The following is a 17828-nucleotide window of genomic DNA, read 5'->3' as shown; positions in this document are numbered from 1 at the left end:
TTTTTATTATTTAGTAATTTTGCAGTTATATAAAAAACTCATTTGCTTATCATCTCCCCCTTGTATTTCCATCAGTTACCCTGTCTTTTTCCAATTTTTCTACATTGACCCCTTCATGCTGTTGTTAATGTTAGTCAACTTCTCCTTCACATCTTTCTTTTCTCTCTTCTTTATTATGTATTTTTCACTTTCCATTCTTCCCTATTTGCTTTCCATTGCCATTGATAATTTTACATTTTTGCCACATTGTTAAAAGTGGGACGAAAATTCACAATTAGAGACCGAATTAGGTAATAAATGTTATTTCAATTTTTTGTAATGTTCATTGTCGATTCTAATGAATCAAGTAATGAACTTTTAATTAACTAATGTATTATGGAAATTATTTGTAATATAAGACTTTGGGAATATTTGCCATTAGGATTTGGCTTCTGCTCATGAATGGAGCCCTCAAGTTGCTAATCCAAGCAAAATAAATTTATTGCATTGAGTTTGTAAGTCATCAAAGTGTGAAAAACTGAGTTTCCTAGAACAAAATAAGACAGCACGAAGGAGCAAATCAGCACAGCCTCAGCATGTCCTATGTTGTTGCCTTTTGAAGATGTATTCAATGATTTTTCTCTCTTCTGTTACCAATCAAAGTTGAAACACATGCCAAGTGACACCATTTGATTTCAGTATATTGTAGCTGTTTCAAAAAAGATCTTATAAAACCTTACATCACATCTAAATTACATAATTAATCACTTGGTTTTTGTAATAAGGTGGATGACCCTGAGAAAATGTGTCCTCTCTGGAACGAGTTCTTGTTGACTGACGCATCTTTGTGAATGAGAGGTTCAGAGGACCGAACAACCTGAGGCATGATCCCGATAGCTGTGTGTTTTTCTCTGTAGGATGCCCAAGTGACCATATATAGACCAGCAATTATTAGAAATCCCCCGATAACACTGTCACAAGATATGAAAGACAAGCAAATAAGTTCAGACCAGCTTTTGGAGTTGACGGTAATGAAGCAAAGAAAATTACATGTTATCTTTGTATTGGATGAGATATTAAGTTATAATTTGTAGTGGAAGAGACAGAAGTAAAACCTTCCCAAATAAATTGGACTTCCGAGGAAAATTCTTGAAAGAAAGGCTGATGCTGCAGGTTGAAGTGGATTATAAAGAGCAACTAAAGCAGGCCCCAAGATCTTATTCGACCATGTCAGCATTCCATAGTTAAGAGCCGATGCAACAATTCCCTGCAAAAGCAATATATCCATAGCTTCAGGTTTACCTATTTGGCAGGCAGCTAAATTTTATACATAATCAGTATTGTCATACATTACTTTACATGTGATGCCATATTTTAAAATGTTACCACTTTTCATTAGGTGATCAGAAGGGATTCCAGCATTCATTATAGATAGCTTCTAAAATCCAAATATAGAACCCATGGACAGCACAAATCAGTTTAACCATTTTTAATATTCTTACATTTTGAAAAAAGCAAAGCTTACCCCCTTCTACCATCAGTTTTCTGACACTTTCCTTATTGAAACCTATGTCTCTTACTACTTCTCTCCCCAAGAAATCATGCTCTTCCCTTTACTTGCATTCAACAGGGGAAGTGCCTTACCACCTTCAATGACAACTTTTCTTACCCTTATATATGTGCCTAAAATGTGTGTCAAGGAGGAGGAGGAGGTAAGTGTAGGTCAAGCTTTACAGACGAAAGCGTGTTCTCGGAAAACATCAGGGGAGTTACTGTAATTATCATTTATCATTTCTTTTTCCAATTAAATCTATTAATTTCTTTTCCTAACACTTAATAGACAAATCAACCCAACTTAGCACACTGGGTTCTTAGACTAGATGGTCTTTAACATGAATCCATTTCCTTCATTTCCACCTGGTACAATTAAACTATACAATTAAAAGACTCAAAAAATCAAAAACTAAACCAAGACCAAGAATGAGATCTTGGTCATTAAACCAGCATATCAAGCATTGACCCAAAAGATAAATTAAAAAAAGAAAACATTAAATAACATTTCAAACTCAGCTAAAGCCACAACTTTAATAATGGCTAGTCTTTTAATGAATTGACCTGTAAAATCATTAAGATTCGAGAAAATATAAAATCTATAAGAAACTTACAGCATACAAGACCGCAAAAAGCTCAGACTGTGTCAGACTCCAATCTGTTGACTCATTGGTCATAAGGAATGCAGCTGCTACCATCAATACAGCACCAAAAAAATAGGAAAATGCTGTGACAGAAATGTTGGCAGGATACTTGGCTAAAACTGGAGCCTGGAATTGTTAAAAACAGTAAATAAGCATATATTAATTACAACAAAATACACATGCAAAGTTCAAATTATAATGTTAATGATGAAATAAGTCAGCACTATTTTTCAGGAAATTTAATATAAATGTTAATGATGAAAATGTATACGAATCACTTCCATCACTCCTTGTGAAAACCACTAAGCAAAAGGTAGATATTGCTTGAATACCTAATTGCACATCAAATCTCAACTCATGTTCATCACCACAGGGGCCATATTCTCTTTATGTTGCTCAAACAGAGATTCTGTTCGTTCCCTCCGGCAAATAAGATATGGAATTTAATATACCATAAGCAAAGAACGGCTTTTACAAGGACAAAGCTTGCTCTGATTCATTTATCATGACTAATTATAGAAAAAGGGGAATAACCTCCTACACGAGGATTAGTTGATAGGAGTGATATAAACAGAAATAACTTAAATTATCCAAAAACCAACCACGTGATGGCATACCTGAATGGCCAGGAAAGCAGCCATGCACATACAGTTCCCTATCAGGCATAAAACTCCAATATGCCAATGTTCAAGTCCATACTCGAGAAAACTAGACATAAGCCATCCAGCAGGCTCTGGTTGACCCCTGGCGCTTATATCATTATGTGCAGAAAAGTCTGCATCCTTGTGTCCAAGCAAAGCTGGACCACGAAACAGAACCATTAATATTGCACCAGAAACACAGATTAGGGTACCTCCAACCTTCGCTTGACCTTCAGTTTTGAGCAAATTCACTCTTTCTGTACTGCATGTATAATTTCATACAAAATATGGCCAAAAGCAACATACATCAAAATATATGCTTGTGTTTATAGAAATTAACCAATACCAAACAAAATTTAGAAAAAAAGAAGTATGAATTTATTGCCATTACCCCATCATTACAGCCAAGAGAAAGGTAAAGACTGGAATTGAAGGCTGTATGGCAGCAGCATAAGTTGGATTTGTGTAGCTCAGACCAATGAGAAATAAAAGCTGATTGCCAAATATCCTATTCCAATTTACCAAAACTGGATAAGTTCGCTAGCAGGAAGTTCTATCAGGCACAATTTATGCAGATAATATATTGCCAGATCAATTAGGTAGGTTTAGAGAGCAATACTCACCCAGTTAACCCAAGAAAGAAGAATGATAGGAAGAGGCGTTTAGTCATAGGAGGTCGAATCCTTCTGCAGCAAAGTGAGACAAGATGACCCAAAAAGTTATACATTCGATCCAAGGGTCCAGAAAACTAGAAATATGTTTACAAACGATAAGTTGCTGGTAAACATACCGAACAGAGATGCTAGATTAAAATCGACTAAAAATGACACAAATTTATTGCAAGAGTCAACAAACAAGCCAACAAAGGTAATCAATTTAGCCGTGGATACAATGAATATCATCTTAATAGGAACAGATCGATTAATCATCTAAGTATAAGGTCAACCAAAATTTGGAGGAGTCAATGTAACTTAAGACAGCACATCAAAGTCTCAAATTTTGGATTCAAACATCGCATAAAAACCAAAACATTAGAACCTAGACAAAAAAACCCAATATCCAGTTTCATCTCCATAAGAAACGGATGCCAAGAAGAGAAAGAAAGGACCCAATTAAAAACTACAACTTATAATGATAGATAGCAAAGAACAAGTGGAGTCAAACCCAGAAAAGGTTCATACTTTTCGCGAACATAGGCGACGGGGGCAAGAATAGAGAGGGCAAGAAGATCCCGGAAGACGCAAAAGACTAGCTGATTGACACCAACATTCAGGGCTACTTTGGTAATTACATGATAGCCTCCATTGATGAGTTGCACTAACGCCATCGAAGCATGAGCTCTCCATGCCTCTCTCTCGGACCCTCCATTCATTCCTGCCATCTCCTTCCTTCACACCCAGAAGAGACACCAGAGAATTACCAGCGAAGGTTATAGAAAGAGACGTTTTGGTGATTTATATGTGAATTGCGAATATTTTGGTTAGTTTTTATTCATATAAGGCAAGAAAAGGGTGTCTAAAAGGTAACAAATTTAAGGTACTTTGAAAACCATGCTGCCTTTGGAACTTGCGTTGTTGTTGTTGTTGCTGTTGCTGGGTTGTTGCCTTTGCTTTTGTTCTTGCCTTGAGGCCTTCGGCTTTCATTTGTACTTTAGTTTCGATTGGTTTTGTGCTTACTGTAAATATGCAAAATTAAATGCGTTTTATTCTAAAAATAAGTAAATTAATGGGTTTTTTTCTATGGTTGGAAAATGAGTCTTTTGAAGTAGAAAAATAAAAGCTTGGGTCTTTTTCTTTTCCTTCCTCCAAACAAGGCACAACTCAGAAACACGTTTTAGATCCTAAACTCAAAAGAAAAAAGCCCATTAATCCTCTTTTTAATCTACACTAGTTGATTAATTAATGTACAAGTAATTAGTCAATCTTTTATTGACTAATCAACATAACTAGTTGCCAAAGCCAACCAAAATTATATTTCTCAAACACAAAAGGAAAAAAGAATACTTCAAATTGGTGTTTAATGTCAATTTGATGAGACATTTCTTCATAAACAAGGTTTGTATTTCAGTTGGGCTTTCGGTTTCTGTGTTGGGTCGGTAGGCACCAAAGAGGGTCCTTCTCCTGTGGAGCTCTGAAGCTGAATGCAGACGACAGAAAGAATATGAAACGCAGAATCTTTGGTTTTCAGTGAAAGTGATTCACATTGTGAAAAACTTGAATGAATATGAGCCCTCTTTGTAAATTCGTAATCAACCATTTATAGCTTTCCTTTTCATAGTAACACCCATTCCATCCACATGGGTTTTTCTTTGCAATTTGAAAGAAATTGGTTTCCTTTTCCTTTTCCATGAAGATAAGGTTTTGTTTTTTTGTTTTGTTTTTTTTAATTTTAGCCATACACAAAAGGGGATGCAAAATCCCAGATTCTCCTTTCATTCTCCTATCACATTAGGTTGGGTTTGAACCTTTATTTAAAGCGTATTTATGCACAGAAAAGGACTTTGTTGCCATTGGTGTTGATATGACCAAGTAACTAACTAGACAAACCGCTGTTTACCTGCCTGGACTATTAAACTGAGAAACATGACCCTGTTTTTTGCATCAAATCTGTAGGCTCTTGCTTTGCCCCTTTGCGATGGAAAGCTGAAGAGATGAGGAAAGGAGATCTTTGAAAGTAAAACTGTAATACGCAGAAAACCGAAACAACAACAAAGTGACTGATGCTGGTAGATCAAATACGCAACTGCTCGAATGCAGTCCACGCAGTTTTGAGGAAACAATTCCAATGGGAGACACTGGCAATAATAAACATTCCTGAATTGGACTTGAAGAGTGAGCACAAATTCAGCACAACCAGAGTTCTATACCACTTCATCAAAACCAAAGAAAAAAAGAATCAATACACATTCATCCATCCTCAAAGAAGATACATTGATACAAAATTATTTATTTTCGGGAAACTAAACCCTCTAACTTCTACAAAAGAATGTCAAACAGACACAACACTTTCTATTACTTGCAGGAAATAACTCTTTGATTCTTTACATTTCTTTTAATAGATTGTGAAAAATTTTTCCAAATGGAAGTAAATATTCTCTAGAGCTTCATATTCCTAATATGGTCCTTATTTGATCTGGAGGATGCCTTGCCAGGGATTTGGGATCTGGGTAACTGTTCCTAGGATCCATGATTGCATTGTAAATAAGCTCATAAGCATCAGCAAGTGACTTAGCTACCTGTATACCTGCCTCCGAACGCAACTTTGGAACTTGCATCTGTTCAAACTCCGGCAGGGAACTCTCACTTCCCAAAATAAACCCAAAGAAGGCCTTCAAACACTCGGAAAGAGAGGCTGGAGTTGTGTCTTCTAACTCCGCCAATGGTGCCCCAACTGTTGCATCCTTGTTAAGTGAATTATGGAAGTGATGCATCTTTGTTGACAAGCCACATCTACTAAGAATTGCATCAACTTCTTTCTCTACAAGAACATGCACATGATTATCAATCATCATGCCAAGTTTCTTTGCATATTGAGCTGCAACCTCATGTCCAAGTAATGGTTGTTGAATAGCACACAAGCAATTGATAAGAAAGATCTTGGATGGGGTTTCACTATTCTGCATAAATAAATGATATAAGGAGTCAAAAAAAGGAAAATACAGAAAGTATTCAACAAAATTAAGCCCTGAACCACGCATGTAAAGTATATGACACCACAAAAACACAAGATTGAATCAAACTTCAAGTTAACTAACCAGAGAGAATTTAGAAGAGTTGTTATTTGACAAAATTGCATCAACTGCAGATTTACTAAGCTGGCCTGAGTCAGAACTTATTCTACGACTTCTAGATGTATGGCCAGCTCCCTTTGATTTTTGTGCCTCTGCTGCTTGCTCACACATCTGCATTCCATTCAAGGTAATGAGTTAATATGCAGTACAGAAACCAGAAAACACTACATTAGTCCTGATTACAGCTCAGCTCTGAAGTTTTGATTCTCAAATTTCAATGCTGAGAATGGTGATCTGAATGGACTGTTAACTATCCCAAAGTAGCAAGCACTAAACATTGTGAGGATCATTTTTCAAATACTGTACTACACTGGTTTGAGCAAATGGCGAACATGTGTAAATTATACTTCAGCACCATGAAACCAGGAACAAATTACCATAATGAAGCAACTGATCAAGTACCATCAAATATGACACACCTGAATTATTGGATCAAGTAAAGCAGATATAACCGGATCAAAAGCTGGCTTTTTCCCTGAAGCAGGAACCATCATGCTGTTGTATGTTTCAATTATCTCAAGCAGCACAGAGACACCTTCCCTTACAGCTGGTGGTGGTGAAAGATCAACAGCAACAAGAGGAGGGTAGCGTAAAAGCTTTTCCCCACGACCTTTCAGTATTTCAAAGAATGTTTTCTGAGCAGCATCTTTGAGTGCCCAAAGTGTAATGCAAAGAGCAGTTTCTCTCCCTAGTAAATCTGATATCTGTAAGTAAGCAAACAGACAATGTTATCAAAAGATGACAAGCAAACAATACAATCAGGATATCAGAACAAAGACAGAGCTCACTCACAGTGTAGCTGTAGAACTCAAGTGTGTTACTAAGTTTATAAGAAATTATAAGACTAGGTTGTGACTGTAGAACTTGCTCAACTCTCACTTTAAAAGGCCGGCAAACTCCTTCAAAAATTCTATCTAGAACAAATGTCAAGTCCGCTTCGATCTTTCCAGAATCATTCTCCACATTCTTGGAGAATCGATTTGCAGTTGATCCAGCATCTACCACTGCATCAGGATCAAGTAAAGCAAGAACAAGTTCACGTTCTGATGCCAATGCCTGCAGAGAGAACAAGCAAAATTAACACAACAAATGGAATTAGCTATTATATGTTATGTTGAAAATAACAAATAACTGTACAAAGAGCAGAAATAGAAACAAATAAGAAGTCCTTTTGTTCCAAACCTGATGTAACCATCCTAGCATATCTCCAACATAACGTAAGGGATCATGAGCATGCACTTCTATTGGTCTTGGCATCCCACCTGGTCCTCCACGTGTAAGAGCACTTATAAACCTTCTAAACAATGCATTGTGTCTCATATTTGCTACCTATGATTAGCAAAAGCAAAAACTTAAGTACATGTAACTAGAAAAACCACAAGGCAATGGAGTTATTGAACATCAAATTTTGATCTAAATGAAGTCACCTCTTCAGCACAATACTTGAAAAGAACAGGCCTTTCCTTGAGGCAGCGCACAGCTGTTCTCAAAAGTTCACTAACTTCTGGATTATCCGTGTCACCGAGTTTCCTACACTCAGCCTGAACCCACCTACAAGAGAGGGACAAGACGTGTCAACCAACCTATCCAACGGTTAGGCAAAATCCCCATATCTCCTATGTTTTTCTCAAGTGCATAATCCCCAACTCACAACCCCAGCCCACTAAAACCCAACGAATCCAATATATGCAGCAAGGATATTTGACACTTTCATAAGAATAAAGTATGAAAAGGGAAGACCAGAAGAGGGAGGACAGTAATTAACAATGTGTGAACCATAAGAGATTTTTGTTTGTGGCACATTCCTAAACTCCAAACTCTTAACAGATATCATACTGCATTACTTAGGTCCATCATTGGGACAATAGTTCAATCATTTTATAAATGCTTCACCTGCATAGTCGCTCATAAGCTCCTTCTTGGTACATAGCCATCATATCCATCAGCTCCAAACCAGCACGCTGTGATGGATTCTCAAGTTAGTGATTGTTACATTTTACTACTGGAAATATAAGCGAAACAAACAGATAAACAGATGTGATGACCATGAACAACAGAAGCAATTGACAAGCAACTAACAAAGAGCACATGAGACGATATTAGGAGGGAAAAAAGACATAATGCAGAATCAGCACTAAACTTATAACTTGTCTTATAATCTAAAAGATATAAACGGCCGATGTGGAAAGATTGGGCAATGTAATACTTACCTGGTGATGCGTCCTTAGCAGTATTTTGCAATTGGCATGAATTTCTTGAACATGAGAAAGTGCCTTGAAGAAATTTTCATTCAACTCTTCATCTCTCAGTGCATTAATCTACAAGTGGAGGAGACGGATATAATTAGTTCCAAAAGGACTTTAAAAATTGCGTCAATAGGTACAGAATCTCAAACAAAAAGGGTTGATAGTTAAACCTCTTCAGGAGAAAGCTGATAATCTCGAAGGAAGCATGACGCTATCTCCTGCTTTTGAGTGGTAACTTCGAGCTCCTGCTTCAACCTCTCGGTGGTACTGATAATATCACCGGTGCTAGCGCTGCAACTGCTCAATGCCTTTGCAATCCTGTCAGATTCGAGTGGCTATTTAAAAATCATTGTAATTGAAAAATGGCGGATCTAGAAATAAGTCTGGAAAATTGCAGATCAAAATATGAAGAGAAACTGCGAACATACTTATCGCAGCAGTCGGCGAGGGAATTGACCTCGTCCTCGACTCGATCCAAAGCGACTTGAGCGGCCTGGGAAGCTCGGAGAAAATCGAGGTTGATCTGGAGAGACCGCTTCTCGATTGTGGATCTGAGATTGCGACGCGCCTGAGGAGTGTTTTCGGTATAGAAAGTGGAGAGAGTGTTGAGAGATGCCACCACTTCGGGGCTGTCCGTCCGACACTCCAACACCTTCTTTAGTTTACGCGACAGCCCCGGCGCCAAGCCCACCGTCCCCATTTTTGATCTCTTCCCTTCTTTCTTTCAATTGTCCAACATTCAGTGTTGTGCAATTTTTAATGAAAAATTTTTGTCAAACATTTCCCATTTGCCTGAGTTGTTGTGCTGTCCGCAAAGTAGAGATCATTGTCATAGGTCCACTTCGAAAATCTCACTGTTTCTTGTGTGTAAAGCCCGATCAGTTTTTGGGTATCCGAGCCCATTCCAATCACCCGAGGGACAAGCCCACCCAAAAAATCCCTTGAACAACCCACTTTCAAATCATTGGGCCTTTTCCATCCTCACTAATCTGACCCAAGGGTCATGCATCTTGCCCTCCATGTTTGAATCCGTCCGCGTTTGCCATAATTTGATTCAACAACAACGGCGTCTTTATCCAAAAGGTACAAGTTCAGAATTCTCTTCCTCTCCAGTCGATACATAATATTGATAAGTAGAGCTTAAAACCGAAATATAAGCGTATCATCACGTATCCATTTCTAGAAGAGTTTTGCACCTTGTCTATCAAGGCTCTAATCTTTCTAATTTTATCTAATTAAAGTTTGTATTAAAACATTTGATTCAATAATAAATACATATGTTTTTCAATTAAAAAATAAAATTTAAAATTTTCTTTCCTTCGAATCGATACATAAAATTGATAACTGGAATCTAAAACAAAAATAAAATGTGCATTGGTGGTTATATATATCTCCATTTTTAGAAGAGTTCTTATAGCGATCGAATACATCACTTGGATCAATATTCATACATATATTAAAAAGATCGACAATAACCTAATTGTGATGCGTGTGCATGTAATAAGAATGACATACACATATATGTACAAAAACAAAAAGTAGTACTTTCTATTAGAACCATTGGGATTTCAATGAGCCGTGAACCCTATCATCCTTCCCTTTATATGCCATTTATATATTACATATGGATTGATCCTCCCCATGAAAGAGACGTTCATCATGCCCCCCTTTAATTTGTTTACATCTCTCTTTATACCTTCTCCTTTTCCTTAAGTCAACTCAATCTACATAAATTATATACGGGTTTATATTTTGATACATTGTCAATATATAATATCTATACACTATCATATAACTAAAGAAATAAATATTTTTAAAATTATTATTTTTAAAAATTATTGATTTTTAAACTTATTTAGTAATCAAACGACGATATTTAATTTATTGATATTGTATAAAAATTATACACAGACAATATTATCAAATATAAACCCATTATATATATTAACTTTGTGTTTACAATTACAGCCTTAAGTTGCACCAAAAACAAATACATGTATATGCATCACTTGTGGACGTTGACAGGTCCTAATCTCAGCACAAACAAGGATATCTTTCGGCTAGGGATGTGAGACGACAAATTAAAGTACCTAAAGGAAAGGTTGAGAATTATAAGGTGTTAGGCATAGAATCATTTATCTTATTGCTATCGTAAATGCATCTATTGTTTTCGCTAAAGATAATTTAGAATGGGAAGGCAAATATTCCTATAACTGAACAACAACATGAATCATTTCCAATAGCTAGCCTTTGCAAAAAAATATGTGCGTCACCTCATCGGTTCTTATATGCTAGAACGCACCTCACCTTTCTCACATTGGAGAAGCTTAATTTATATATATATTTGCTCTAACAAGGTTTATCTCGTTAATTAACAGATGATAAACCCAAGAGCAACACACATCAATAGTATTTTATGTTATTCTTATATTATTTTATATATCAACTACAACTCGCATACGACGAAATCGAAGATGAGATGTACCAAGATCTCCTCCTCACTTTGGAGCAAAGACTTAAAAATCTCATCTGCTTACTACTGTGGCCAAGTGCCCCAGCCCTCGGCCACGCAAATGTCACCACGCGTGGGAGTGAATCTTCACCAGGTTACATCCATATGATTTGGGTCCAAAGGTGTAAAAGCACTTTGTTTGATGAAGATAAGGGGCCAAATGATTGCTTTAGTAACTCCTTTTTTTCATCTTATCTTTAACTCATGTCAAAATAGTTTAGGAGGAACAATTATTAAATTATTATTATTTTTCTCTTGGGGTAGGGATTAAATCATAGTGTAGTAAATAAATTCTGATCAACACTTGCAATTATAAATGACGACTATGTTAGATTAATAAGGCTTGAGTGAGTTGCATGCTTGCAAAGTAGAAAATGGATTGATAGTTGGGCATAATGAGGTTTGTCTTGAAACAACATCATTGAAAAGATGTATTTGTTGTGCTCTAATAGATCCATGTCAATTGCCCAACCACCTGTTCGATATATCACCATAGTTTATATATATAGCTTTTTAATTAGATATATCCCACTAATTCTTCTTTCTAGAGTTTTTATATGCATGCTTTTACCAAAAAGGATACTATATGTATTCTAACCTTTTTCTAATTTTAGTAAGGATTGCAAAATTTTGTTAGACATATAAAAATTCTATGAATTTATGTTCTATAAAGAGGAAATAGTAATATTTCATCTTATAAAATTTGAATTTTTTAAGATATTTAAATATGAAATTTAAATTTTTAGAAAAGTATCATATCACTGAACAAGATGTTCAGGTATATTATTATAATAATAATAATAATGTTCTTTCGAGAATAAATATTATAAAGATAAAAAAAATTTAATTACCCCTTGCAGATCAAAAGGAATGATAATTAATTCCATCACTACAGATTCGTAGGTCACTTTTTTATCTCCACCTGCCTTGTTCTGAACATATCAGATGAAAATGTAGGCTCGAGTTAACAGGAATCAAATATATTGGAACAATGATCAGGCGTGAAAAAGGAAAAGTCGTGCCTAAAGGATATTATACATGAAGTAAATGGTCACATGCATGACCGAAGAGGGGCAACGAGACATGTTTTGATAGAAAAAAGAAGAAGCAAACACGTAGAAAGGAGAGGGGTACGACAAAGAGGTCGACTCCGACGGGGAGCTGTTGCTAGTGGATGCTTGATGATAAGAAGTCGAAGTATATAATTTTATGCAGATTGGCAGAGAGACCCTTTTTAGGCTTGTTAGCCTGTAAGTGGGGGATCAGAAAGGAGATGATGCACATTACACGCCTTCCCCGCATGTGATAGATACCGAACCATGCCACTCCCATTTCAACCATCAAAACATTCTCAACACACACACAAAAAGAAAGAAAGGCATCAAAGTGGGGATGATGTGGAGGAGATGACAACCCTAATTAAGCAAATAGAAAAAAGGCAAAGGGGAAAAAGATAACAAAACAAAGGCTATAATATATATATATATATATATATGCTGCAATTCCTAAGATTTCAAGAGACAAGCAGAACCCACACTTACCACGCGTGTGCTTCTTTGTGTTTTTTTGATTCTTTTGCCTTTGGATTGTAACCCCACCCACTTATTCATCAACTCCCTCATTTTTCTCTCTCTCTCTCTCATGTAGGAATATTAGGAAGAGACATTTAATTGATTTTTTCAGCATGAATATTTAGTTTATTAGTTGATGATTTTTTTATCAAAATTTAATAGATAATATTTTATTTTTTACAAAAATTTTTGTCAAAAATTTCTGTCTGGTACCACACCTAATTCTACAAAATTTTAAATTATTTACATTTTGTAATATTTAAAATTTTCATTCTTCAAATTAGTTTTTATCTATAAAAGTAAAACATATTGTAATCAATGGATGTTGGTCGTTATTATTGTTAAAATGCTATATGATTAAGAGTACACAAATCCTAGCAATACAGATTGGTGAGTTGATGGGTTGGTTGTGTGTGTGTATGTGCCAATACGAGTGCGTGTGGGCAAAAGAATAAATCAAAATGCAGCTCTTAGGTTGTTGTAAGTGGGAGAATTATGATGATTCAAATGATTGTGTGGCTTGAAAATCTTGGCTATACTCATGTGTATATATATTCTGCTCCTTGCACTCTTTATTATTACGCTTGCAAAGCACGCGCATTAAGCCTTTTTCTCATTTCTCTCACGTAAGCGTTTACGTTTTGGCTCATCATCTCAATCAAGTTTTTGCCCTTGTTACCATATATTCCACCCCCTATAACCCTTGCAAGCTGATCAACAACCTCATCATTGGTCCTGCTGCTGATCAATTAATTGCTTTGCTCGGTGGGTTTTTTCCCTTGTGAATTGAAACCATGCTTTTTTGGTGTGACATTGTCTAGCACAATTCAGGTAAAGTAATTAGTTTATGTATTGCAATCTTGAAATTAGGTCCATTGTGTAGTACTTTAATAACAAGACAAGATAATACTAAGATTAATACTCATATATCTTTCTTTTTTTAAAAGAAAATTAGAGGGATAAGATGATTTCTGTTTTAGTTCTTAGGAAAACCAATTGAATAATAGAAGCTTAGCTCAATCTATGCAATCATTGGATTTTTTTTATTGACATAGATTTATTTTCACTTTTATATATGCCTAAACCTAATTAATTGAGCTAATGGGGAGCTATAGGTTGGTCACAAACTTGATTTCGGCCTTATGATATTGTGTCTTTTGTAGTTGATTTATGCATCTTGATTAATGAAAATTTTAATAGTAAAGTGGAGTTCTTAATACCAGCTCTTGTCATAAAATCTCATGACCCACCATAAAATTGATGGCAAGCTTTATTGTTTTAAAAGATCTCTTTCTAGAGATTCGTATTAGTTTTTTATACTTAAATGATTATTTAATTTCATATCTTTCACTTTTATCGAAGATGGGTATGATTTACAAAATGTTATTTTTAATATTTAAACATTTGATCTAATGATTAAAATATAATTTCTTTAAAAAAAGTAAGATTGTAATTCATATTTTCTCAAATAAAAAAATTATTTTCATTAATTATTAAAGATTCTTTTAAGTGCTTTTTGTTTTTTTTTTTCAATTATGCACTTGATGTCATGCAATATGAAACTCGACTCAGTTTAAGTTTAACATCATACAATTACACAAGTGCAGAAAAATATATAAAATTATTTTACAAAAAAAATACAAACATTAAAAGAAAAAAATTTCAAATTCAAACCTTCCATCTTCCAACCCAAAGTTAAGAAGAAAAAGGTCATGCTTAGATCCTTCATTAAGTGAAGAAAGAAGGATCATTTTGAAGAGAAGATCATGAAAAACAAGCTAGTTTATTTTCCAGAAGAAGAAAGAGGCAATGTTGAATTAGTTAAGTAGTGATTAAGAAGAAAGTGTGAGGGAGGGTCAAAAGAGCTAATTAAGGTTGTTAAGGGAACAATAATTACAAAAAAGGATGTAAAAATCAAAGACTACCCCACTAAGAGACAATCAAAGATGATATTAAAAAAAATGAAAATGAGGACAAAGAGAGGAGGAAATCCATTTCCAATTTCCATTATTACAAAATGATAATAAAATAATGGGCCAAGATAATAAGTGCGAGAGCAAAGGCAGAGGAGGGGAGGGAAGCGGGGCGGGGCCCACCCCGCCTCCCACCAAATGATTTGGTTGAGATCGCATTGCGTAAAACGAAATCGCAAAACGACGCCAAAACTCCACCCCACTAGAAGCTGGGAGTGCGTGCCACGTGTCGACTTCCCAACTCCCTTCATAAGCTCACTATACGACACTCCGAAGTCTAAACAATCAAATATTACATTGCACACACTCCCCCACTCTGTCCTTTTTCTTTTTTTTTTTAATTTCTCTTATAAACGCCGAATGCTTTTATTTTTTTAAATTTTTGTTTATTCATATTTAAAAAATATTAAATATTTATATTATAAAATATTTTTTTAAAATTTAATATATAATACATCAAAAGAAACAATTTTATCTTAATTCCTTTGAAAATCAAAGAATGACAAAAAAAAATAAAGACGAAGAGAGTAATTTTTATGAAGGCTTGACACAAAAAGATAAAAAACATATACTATATTTTTTGGTTATATATAGAATAAAATAAGCCCAGCTGCTTTGTAGTGGTCTTACAGTCATAATTAATATGTTGAAATCTAAATTAAGAATGTTGTTATAATTAATTGTTACAAGCTAGATCAGGAACTGAAATCTGCACTGATATTTTGGTTATAAATGAAGTTCATTGCACTTATTAGTTTATTAATTTTATTATCACCGTAAGCAAGCACGATGATTTCTGATAATCTTTTTAATACCAACATACTTCATTGATGTTGAGGCTTACTGAGTTTCAATCATTATGCCAACTTTATCCCTCATTCATCGAAAAGTTGTGCATCGGAATTAGGATTTACTGTATATGTATACAGGGGTTAATTTTGATTTCAGTTAAATAACATAAAAGATTTAATTATGTCTATTTATGTAATTAAATTTTTATTTTTTATTACATTTAGACAAATCTTTTAATTTTTATTTGTACCTGTATAAACCTTTAATTATATATAAAAATCAATAATTTCAAATTCAATATTAGTTAATTAATTTTTCTTATGTGACATATGATATGATCTCATGGTATAATCACGTATGTATAGTCTAATTTCATATCAATTATCATGTGATTACATTAAATACTAAATGAACAAAAATTACCAATTAACATTAAGTCTTAAGATTTTTAATTTTTTGTTAAAATTAAAAATTTGTGTGAATACATAAAAAAATAAAAAATTAATTATATATGTATATAAAAATAATTCAAGTGGCTTTTGTAGCAGTTAAACCTTTTAATTTTCACGACGAAGTGCACATCCTTCTCATGAAAACAAGAGCTCCTCCACCAAGCAAAAAACCTAGTTGTCAACTAGACACACATTGATGGCATCCATTCCCCAATAACATCAATAAGGTGTAATAATAATAATCAAGGTACACTCATGTCAACTACTATATATATATATATATATATATGTGGTGATCCTATTAATGATATTTTCTTTTTACCCCTAAAGAAAGATACAGGCTTAATTTTCTGAAATTAATTATTAGTAAAAAGCAAATATAAGAATAGAAAATTGGAAAAAAATGAATAGTAGTATATCTGAATAATAATGTTGTGATCTTGGTAAGCAGTAGCAGAATAAAATTATACATGTTTGTGGTAGCAAACTGATGTAGAATTTGGGCATCGAGGAATTAATGTAGGGTTTAGGAATGTGACTTATGAGAAAAGCAAGGGGAACCCCATGTGCGAGATGGAGCTGTAGACAACCAGATTATAAAGGAAGGAATGAATTAAGAATATGTGGAAAAAGAAAGTGGCACTACCTAGAAGAAGAATAGCAAGAAAGGAAAAGGAAACCCTCATGCATAATTTTTGTATGTAAGAATAAGTAAATATAAAAGAAATGCAAGTTGGGGAGGCAGAAAGGGGTGCTCTTAAAGATGATGCGCACCCACGCAGAGTCAAGTAGCCCATAGAAACTCCCCCTCATGGCCATCAAATACAGAAGAAAAGAAGCTTGGCTCCACCCAGCTGGACCCATGCCCCTATATAAGCTCAGTGCTCTGCATAAGCAAATTGCTAGTACCAATTTTTTTTGTTAGCATGGGACAGTAATTGGAATCCGAGCGATGGGGTTTGCCCCTTTAATCATTTCTCTCTCTTATTCATCATCTGGAAATAAGAGTTAGTTAACAAAAATTAAGGATACAAATTTTAATTAAATAGAAAAAGCAGGAAAGAGGGTGAAAAGAATATTAGACAAAGACTTGGCTAAGCATCTATATAAGACTATAAATATATATATAAAAAAAGAAATTTATTACATGCAATGATAGAAATGGTCATATCGAATTTCGGCAGATACGAATGTTGAAACCAACAGTAAAAAAAGAAAATCAGTAGCAGTGTAGATGGAATAAAAGAATCGATTGGCTTTACGAAGAAAGCCACCAATTGGTTTCACTTTCATTAAAATACCAAATTCAATTCACCTTAGCTTTCTTTGCGTGTTTGCAGAGCCCCACCTTCCTGCTTTTGTTATATACATAGCGGAAGTAGCATAATTCTCTGACCATAGCTAGAAAGAAAAGAAGAAAAAAGGTGGAAATTCTCCCAACAGATGTATGGATATCCCTTGCACCGTGAATGTAACGCAGCATCTGCATTAACAGGTTTTGTTTTGTTTTTCTCTTTTCATTTTTTTGAAGTTTGACTGATTGTACAACAAATTTGCAATAGTGTTTGCCGAAAGAGGAAAAGGGAAAGAAGATGATATCCAGAGGGCATCGATGGAATAATAATGAACTTGGGAATTAAAAATTTTGCTAGTCGATCTCTAAGAATCTTAGAGATG

At 34.7% G+C, this 17828-nt stretch overlaps 2 protein-coding genes across 2 annotated transcripts; both read right to left on the bottom strand.

Annotated features, from left to right (window-relative positions):
- Nucleotides 1–522: 522 nt before the first annotated feature.
- On the bottom strand, nt 523–4495 carry UMAMIT2 (nodulin MtN21 /EamA-like transporter family protein). Its single transcript, XM_021421530.2, has 7 exons — nt 3997–4495; nt 3439–3501; nt 3207–3323; nt 2792–3077; nt 2145–2300; nt 1095–1246; nt 523–950 (listed from the first exon to the last, which is right to left on the bottom strand). Exons 1-7 carry the CDS (start codon nt 4194–4196, stop codon nt 740–742), a joined length of 1185 nt encoding a protein of 394 aa, XP_021277205.1. The 5' UTR covers nt 4197–4495; the 3' UTR covers nt 523–739.
- A 1105-nt stretch (nt 4496–5600) lies between these two features.
- On the bottom strand, nt 5601–9624 carry LOC110413269 (oligomeric golgi complex subunit). Its single transcript, XM_021424038.2, has 10 exons — nt 9280–9624; nt 9022–9169; nt 8816–8923; nt 8499–8566; nt 8033–8156; nt 7788–7934; nt 7398–7661; nt 7025–7309; nt 6570–6716; nt 5601–6431 (listed from the first exon to the last, which is right to left on the bottom strand). The coding sequence occupies exons 1-10, from the start codon at nt 9549–9551 to the stop codon at nt 5919–5921; spliced, it is 2076 nt and encodes a 691-aa protein (XP_021279713.1). The 5' UTR covers nt 9552–9624; the 3' UTR covers nt 5601–5918.
- Between the last annotated feature and the right edge of the window lie 8204 nt (nt 9625–17828).

The sequence above is a fragment of the Theobroma umbraticum genome, unplaced genomic scaffold (genome assembly GCF_002168275.2).
Source record: "Theobroma umbraticum cultivar Fairchild unplaced genomic scaffold, ASM216827v3 scaffold_30.0, whole genome shotgun sequence".
NCBI classification, from domain to species: domain Eukaryota; kingdom Viridiplantae; phylum Streptophyta; class Magnoliopsida; order Malvales; family Malvaceae; genus Theobroma; species Theobroma umbraticum.
This window is presented reverse-complemented; position numbering and strand designations above follow the sequence as displayed.